Source organism: Callospermophilus lateralis, chromosome 3 (assembly GCF_048772815.1).
Source record: "Callospermophilus lateralis isolate mCalLat2 chromosome 3, mCalLat2.hap1, whole genome shotgun sequence".
Lineage (NCBI taxonomy): Eukaryota > Metazoa > Chordata > Mammalia > Rodentia > Sciuridae > Callospermophilus > Callospermophilus lateralis.
The window spans coordinates 70,623,192-70,631,731 of NC_135307.1; the positions used below are offsets into that span (position 1 = coordinate 70,623,192).

The following is an 8,540-nucleotide window of genomic DNA, read 5'->3' on the forward strand; positions in this document are numbered from 1 at the left end:
CTAAATCACCTGTAAATCTACACAAGTACTGTACTTCCAAAATACAGTGGTAAGACAGAAATAGGAAAAACATTCCTTACACTCCAAAAGGAAGAAATAAGAAAAAAGGAAAGTATGGCCTTAATGATCTCTGAATCACTTTGGGTGTAATTTTTCCCTTTTCTTATAGAACAATGCACATTTTTTTCTTTTGGTACTGGGGATCAAACTCAGGATGCTTTACCACTGAGCTATATCTCCAGCCCTTTATATTTTTTGATTTTTAGACAGGTTCTCACCACATTGCTGAGGACTTCATCAAATTGCTGAAGCTGGCCTTAAAACTTGTGATTTTTCTGCTTCTGCTTCTGGGAATTACAGGCATGTGTCACTGCTCCCAGACTGCAGTTGAATAGTTCTATCACTGTCTTGTAAGATCCAAGAAGTTTAACAGGCTTCCTTCATTTCATTCTTTCTTGATTTCCTTTAGTTCAAACTGGCAGTGTTTCTACTCACGTAATCTCATAAACTCTCTTCTTAAAAAAAAAATTTTTTTTTTGTAGTTTTACATGGACAGAATGTCTTTATTTTATTTATGGTGCTAAGGTTCAAACCCAGTGCCTTACATATAGTAGGCAAGTGCTCTGCCACTAAGCTATAGCCCCAGCCCCCATAAAAATCTTAAAAAAATACATTTATTTATGCACGTATTTATGTATTTGTGTGGTGCTGAGGATTGAAACTAGTGCCTTACACGTGCCAGGTGGGCGCTCTACCACTGAGCTACAACTCAAGCTCAAAAACTCTTTATTAAGTAATAATCTAACCACAGATTATGCTTTCTCATGTTTTCCAATATATGAATAGGTTAAGAATTTCCCAAATTTTCAGGTTCTGTTTCCTTGTTTTGCTTAACAATTCCCTCTTCAATTCTGTCTCCTTTTGCATTTTACTATAAGCAGTCAGAGGCAATCAAGCTGCTCCTTCAATACTTTGCTTGGAAATCTCCTTACCTAAACATCCCATTTCATCCTTGAAATGCTACAACACTGTGCAATCAAGTTCTATGACACTTAAAAACAAGGATTACTGTTTTTTTCCAGTTTAAATAACATATTACTTATTTCCATTTTGAAATCTTATCAGAGTTATGTCTATTTCTAGCATGCATGCCAAACTCTTACAGCCTCTACCCATTACCCAATGACAAAGCCACTTCTACATTTTTCAGGTATTTATTATAGTAGCATGCCACTTCTTAGTACCCAAATCTTAGGGTAGGCTGCCACAATGAAATGCCAGACTTGAGTAGTTTAAACATAAGAAACTTATTTTCTCACATTTCAGGATGCTGTAAGTCCATGATTAAAGTTTTATGTAGCATTCTGGTGAGAGCTTTCTTCCTGGCTTATAGTCAGCCCCCTCCTTACTGTTCTCACACAAAGAGATAAAACTCTTCTACGTCTCTTAAAAGAATACTAATCCCATCCATCAGGCCAGGGCCTCCCTTTCATGACCTAATTCTCTCCTAAAGGCTGTATCACCAAATAATATCATACTGGGGTTTGTTTGTGAATTCTAAGTGAATACAAACATTAAGTCCATAATATGCCTGTACACTAACCTGGGAAAGAGAAATCTGTAATCTACAGAAACAGAAAGAAGTCAGGTTTAACAAAGGAAAGTAAACAAAAGTTATTATTATTATCAAAACATTTTGTAAATAATTATATTTTAAATGTTTTTATTTTTCTTCTATGACAAATTATTTTATAAACCAATATTCCTCCTATATAACAAAATTAGAATTTTCTAGTCATCTTGAATTCACTCAACCTGTATGTAATATTTACACAGATAACTTTTAAATTATTCTTTATTCTCCACAAGAAAGTTCCATTGTTTTCATAGGTTTTGGCCCAGTTATCTTATATATTCTCAATGGTCTTTCTTTAAAATGAAATACAGGATTGAAAAATAGTTTACTTTTCTTGAAAAAGGAATTTTCCCCTTTCAGTATGATTTAATTATTACTTTTTAGCATAAATGTTTACATTGATTACTTCTAAGTTTAATCATAAAAACAACCCATCACCCAATGATTTGGGCATGATTTTTAATCCAGATTCAGTTTTTTTTAAATACTAGCAAAAGCTCTCTTATCAGGTATACATAAAAACAAAGCAAGTTAAAAAATATTTGGTAGGTTTTTTACCTGTGTGCAAGATCCACAGAAACAAAGAAAAAAATATAAATGGGTCTCATAAGAGGAGTGATTTCATAAGTATCCTGAGGTTGGAAAGTCGCAGTCTCTGTAGCTGTGTTCACAATTAATGAGTATTCTCCTATACAGAGTGTTATCCATCCAAAGACAAATAGAGGAGCAGTGCCTCCTATACTGCCATACAGCAAGGTTATTCTATTTGGAAGCAGATACCATGTTCCAAGAGCACATACTAGCCCAGCAAGAACAGAATGAAAAACTATATTGGCTATATATTTCTTTCCAGGAATTAGAAATTTGACAGTCTCAGCACCAGCACAGCTTGTAAATTCATGCTCATCTTCCTCTGCTAAGATATCTGTGGTTAGCATTCTTTGTACTGTTGCTGATTTGTTTTGGGCATATAAACTTGTGAACTGGATGACAAATGCAGTGAAAAGCATTAGTCCACCTGAAAGTGATGCTGTATAATAGTCTTTCAGGATGCCCAGCTGGTACAAAAGTGTTCCTATTCCACCCAAAACCCATGGCATCAGAAAAAGGATAATTTGATTAACATATACGTAAGGAGGGGCACAAAAGCCTAATTTGAGTCGAGGGCCTCCTAGAACAGTCTGTGGAAAGCGCTTCAGAAAGAAGTCCTGTTTGTAATCATTCAGCAGAGGCACATCTGGACTCATCCTTCTCACGCAGGATTATTCTGAAAATCACATCCTTTTCTGTAACCAGAAGTATCTACAAAAAAGAAAAAAAAAACCACTATTTGAAAGTGCCAAACTCAAAACCTACAGTGGGAATCACCCCATATTTCTATTTCACATTCTTCATTCCTTTAAGAGCAGGATTTATACCTTCAGTTCTCAGGCTCTTTATTATTACCTGATCCTTGGCACAAAGTTGTTGGATTTTTAAAAAAACAAAATAAATATGATAAGTTATTTTTTAACTTTTTAAAACAATATTCTATATTAATTTATGAAGAACTTAATATGTAGAATTAGATCTGAACTCATATTTTTAAGATTCTGAGGTCAAAGAAAAGTTAAAAAAGTCTGCCAGTAGTTTTGGTCACTTCACTGAGTTTTTGTTTTTAATTTTTTCTTTTATTACAAGGGTAGTTCAATTTTTTTCTCTCAATGGTCAGATGACAAATATTTTAAGCTTTGAGGACCATTAGATCTCTGTTACGATGACTCTATTTTGTTGCACTAGCAAAAAAAAGTAGCTGTATACAACACTATATATAAATGGATAAGAGTGATTGTTGCAATAAAGCTTTACCATATTTATCCAGATGAGGTATGGGCCAGATTTAGCCTGAAGGTCACAGTTTTCCAGCCCTGAGTAAAATACAGATTCTCCACAATTCCCTTGAATTGAAATGGAAATAGAAGTTGAAAATAGAAAACCTGTTAATCATATCACTTAACAATTATGGTAAAGTTAGCGCTATCCAACAATATAAAAAGTTAAATCCTGTTGAAGTAAGTAGTATTTCAATAAAACTCCATATGGTCATTGGCAGCTCAATATGTAGTAGGTAGAACAATAAACTGGAAATTAAAAGGCTTTAAGTACCAGAGTGGATGCTTATTTTTATTAGCTGTGCTTCCTTTTTTAGTTGTTCTGTTGTCAGTTTCCAGAATCTATCAGAACTGGAAAGCATGGAATACAATAGGACCCATACATTCTTTAGTGTAGGTTATTTTCATTAAGGGCCAGAACAATCTAATTTTAAGTAACATGGGTTCTCTTCAATTTAACTTACTCAGCTGCTTATTCTATTTTATTTATTTATTTAGTTAGTTAGTTAGTTAGTTGTAGGTGGACACCCAATATCTTTATTTCATTTTTACGTGGTGCTGAGGATCGAACCCAGTGCCTCACACGTGCTAGGCGAGCGCTCTACCACTGAGCCACAACCCTAGCCCTCAGCTGCTTATTCTAAAAAAAAAAAAAAAAAAAACAGCTGTCTGACACAAGATCAACTAGAAAAGTATTACCTCAGTTAATCATATGTAGGGCTAAGAAAGAAAAAATTAAAGTCATCGTAAACTAGCTTTCTTTCAGTCAGTTTGAAATAGTCTTTCCACTAGTTCCACCAAAACCAATATTGGGACTGAAAAGAGCTTTAGGGTGGCATTAAAGGCTTTGGGTCAGGTTTAAGAATTAATACCTTAAAACCACATCTTTATTATACTATTAGAAAGTTTTTTAAAACTGTAAGCATCTATCTTACATCTTCCAGTCACTGTTTTTTGGTTCCGCCCAGAACAAATGACACCTTTCACTCATAGGACAGCCCTGCAAGGATTCACAAAATAACAGAACCACAGGACCACATATAACCTTCACTGTCCCAAGTTCAAGCACAGAAAATGAAAAGACTGCCTCCCTTTCCACTGTATAAGCTTATCTCTTGCAGTGATGCCAGGCTCCTTATACTTTATTCTGATAACACTGTCTTGTTCAAGTCATACAGTAAGTGAGGTCACACTTATGTGGATGAGGGTCAATATTTTTATATCATTTTCCTAAGGAAGATCCGTGAGACAGGAAGATGAATTTGGATAGACTGATGAATCCTAGATGAACTGATGCACTTATATGGCTTCTATCTCCAGTATGTTCAAGTGAAAAATGGCTCAAGACATGGAAAACAAAAACTGTTAAAAAGAAGCTTAAGAGATAAAAATGGCATCAACAATTGTCTGATTTTAGCAAAGTTAACTTAAAAAAATCTATCATTATTCTATGAAGAAAATGAAGGCATCCATGCTTCTAAAATTTATTTTACAAAAATTGAAAGGAAATATACTGAAGTTTTACTGTTCTAAGCATCACTGTATTTACTAAAATTTTGAAAACAGAAAACTTCATGTGTGAAGAAATGAACTGACCTACACCTCAGTACTAAAAAGCATTTGAAATAACTTAATTCTCAGTTGCTCTGAATAAAAATCACTTGTTACCAGGGCAGTTCTAAAAAGTATGCAAATGTAGGTTTTTTTAATAGTCAAGTACTAACTGTTGAGGATATTATGAAGAATACAGAGATAGAAAGATAGCTACCATTATAATTCTGAAAATAATCTATGTGATCTTAACTGAATGCCATGTGATGAAATTTTTTTTCTTTTTTTTTTTTTAAAAAAAATTCTACCACTGAGCTGCATCCTAGCCCTTTTAATTTAATTTAATTTTATTTTTGAGACAGGATCTCACTAAGTTGACTCATTAGGCTGGCCTCAACTTGTGATCCTCCTGCCTCAGCCTCCCAAGTAGCTGGGATTATAGGTATGTGCTACCATGTCCAGTTTATAGATTTTTTGAAGAGTCTTTTAAAAACATTTGATGCTCAAATATGAAAAATATATTTCATGCTCTGGTTTGCAAATTGTGTGGTAAGTACTCTCCTTCACCCATTAATGAAAGGAAAATATACCATAACACCTGAAAAAAAAGTCTTAAGAAGGAATAAGTTTATTAGGTCTTTTGGGATGTAGATTATGAGGTTTGTTAAAATTCACAACTTGAAGGGTCACAACTTTGGAGGGTCTTTGAATTTAAGAGTTTTCTATTAGTCCATAGGAATTGGTCTATGACTGTAAAGGAAGCATGACTACATAGTTCAATAGTTGATTGCAGGTATTAAGAATGCCTCACAAATGGAACAAAGTTTTAGTTGGTTCTATGCTTTCCCTTTCCTGTTGTACACCAAGATATGAATTCACAGAATTCCATGACTCATGGAAACCTAAAATAGGAAATAGCTGAAAACCACATCAAAACATCATAAATGTACAATAGGGCCAGGCAACAGTACTATTCCTATCCCAAACAACCTTCCTGCACTTCACACAACTTGCCCACTATAAATTCAATTGAGTTGACAAGCCATTCTCTCAAAATCAAGTGATTCTCTCAAAGTCCTGTGAGTGAAATTGGCTACCCACATGAATTACTAGAGATAAATTTTACAGAAAGACTATTGAGAAACAGTGATTGCAAGTGACTTAACCAAGTTACAATATCAGTTGGTGGCAGAGTGAGTTTTAAATCATACCAAGCTATTGCTAAATGAAAGAGAATTTTATTTTGAGGCTACAATGGGTTCTTCAAGGAAAGGTGGATCTGAGAGTAATCTATAAAAATGTCAAAATGAAAAGCGTTTGATAGCTAAGCTAGCATGAGGGCTTTGGGACCAAGCACTTTGATAAGACAAGTAGAAGAATATTTAAAAGAAAAGGTTCTCATCACCAAGAAGGCGAAAACAATCTACAGAAGTTTTTTGCAAATCATACACGGTGAGAGATTTGTATCTATAAAGAACTCTCATAAAGTGAAAAAACACCCCCCCCCCTTTTTTTTAATGGACAAAGGGCCACTGGGGTCATGGTTCAGTGGTGGTAGAATGCCTGTATGGCATGCATGAGGCCCTGAGTTTGATCCCCAGCACAAAAAACAAAAACAAAAACAAACAAACAAACAAACAAACAAAACAAAACAACCAAAAAACCAGGATCTAAGTAGATATCTCTCCAAAGATGATACAGAAATACCAATAAATCCAGGAAATGAAACTCAATAATATTAATCATTAGGGAAATACAAGTCAAAAATATCATGATATATCATTTCAAATCCCCTTGACTGGCTAACATTAAAAAAAAAAAAAAGACAATAACAAGTATTGGTGAGGTTATGGATAAAGTAAAACCCTCAAACACATGGTACAGCCCTTTAGAAAAAGCCTGGCAATTCCTACAAAGACTAAACATAGAATCACCGTTATGACTGAGATATTCCACTTCCAAGTATTACACTCAAGAAAACATTAAAACATATGTCTACACAAAAATTTACATGGGAACAGTCATAATAGAAATTTTTTAATAGCCCCAAAATGGACAATAGGGCCAGGCAACAGTACTATTCCTATCCCAAACATCAAAAGGTGAATGGATAAAAAAATGTCCATCAAAAGGTGAATGGATAAAAAATGAAGTACTGCTACACAATGAAATATTAGATTATAAACAGGAATGAAGTATTCATACATGCTACAACATTGAAAGCATTATGCTAAGTGAAAGAAGACAGTCACAAAAGACCACATACTGTAAAATTCCATTTATGTGAAATGTTCAGAATAAGCAAATCTGGAGATAGAAAGATAGATTCGTGGTTGCCTTGGGCTCATGGGGGTAAGGATAATGGAGGTAGGTGATTGGTAAAAGATGCGAGGCTTCTTTCCGGGTTGAGGAAAATGTTCTAAAATTGACTGTAGTAATGGTTGCACAATTCTGTAAGTATATTAAAGAATGTACAATTTAAGTGGGTGAATTGTATGGGATGTGAATTATATTTCAAGTCCTTACAAAGGAAAAAGAAATAGTTCTCTACTTTGTATTTTTTACAGCAGTTATAACAGGCAGCTACTTACGAAACTCAGAACTAGACAATAAATGTCCCAAACAGTAAACAATATCGTTAAAAGGTTCAGTAATCGTACTTGAAGCTTTTATGACAAAGGACAAAAACCTGTTTCTTGTGTAATAAAATCTGGAAGACAAGTGGCCGTACACAGGCTTGGAAACTAAGGCAGCGAAGTCGCCAGGTGGGTCAGGGATCAAACGTACCTCGAATCACTTGAGGGAAGAGGCGGCGCGAAGGCAGCCTGGAATCTGCATTTCTGCTGGTAAACCTGGGTGAGCACTCCCACCTGGAAGCTGGCTGCGGCCGGAAGGCGGAGGCAGAGAAGCTGCAGCGGTCCCACAACAAGATCCCAGAGAGGCCTCCGCAGCCGCTCCCGGTTTCCATGGCTAACATCAACTCTGGCGGGCGCCACCCGAGCGGAGCAGTACGCGTGCGCGCACTCGCGCGCTCACGGGCGGGGCCGGCTCTCCTCAGCCTGAGCTCGCTTCCGAGGCGGGCTGAGCGAGGTACCGAAGGGAAGAGACGCGATTCCTTCGGTCCAGGCCTGGGCCCTAGTATGCCAGGTTCGGACTCGTGGGGAGGCGTTGGTACTCTGGTCCCTCTCTGGACCCGGACGTCTGCGTTAGGGATTTGAGGGCTGGAGGTCAACCTCTGAACTTTAACCCGGACCGCGCCCCCACGCAAGAGCGTCGAGGTCCTGATGACGTGACGTTCTTCCGCAGGGCGGGCTCCAGGGTTGGATGGACGCCATTTTGGGAGCGCCTGGTTATCTGAGGTCGAGAGGGGTTGTCTGACCCCTGACTCAGAAATGTAGTAGGGCCCCAATCTTTCAAGGTCGGAGGACCTCCATTAATGGCACCTGCTGTTTGACCTTCACCACCCAACACTTACACGGTAA

General features: G+C 36.7%; 1 protein-coding gene across 2 annotated transcripts in view; it reads right to left on the reverse strand.

Moving 5' to 3' along the window:
- The window catches only part of Pcnx4 (pecanex 4), a 31,905-nt gene extending 23,594 nt beyond the window's left edge, over window positions 1-8,311 (reverse strand). Inside the window, exons 1-3 of one of the 2 annotated variants that reach the window (XM_076850409.1) lie at window positions 7,846-8,311; window positions 3,485-3,573; window positions 2,195-2,938 (exon numbers count right to left, since the gene is read on the reverse strand). In XM_076850409.1, the coding sequence (XP_076706524.1) occupies window positions 2,195-2,883 (689 nt within the window). In that variant the 5' untranslated portion in view covers window positions 2,884-2,938; window positions 3,485-3,573; window positions 7,846-8,311. The remainder of the gene's footprint in view (window positions 1-2,194; window positions 2,939-3,484; window positions 3,574-7,845) is intronic. The other variant, XM_076850408.1, reaches the window with a different exon arrangement.
- Window positions 8,312-8,540: the final 229 nt, after the last annotated feature.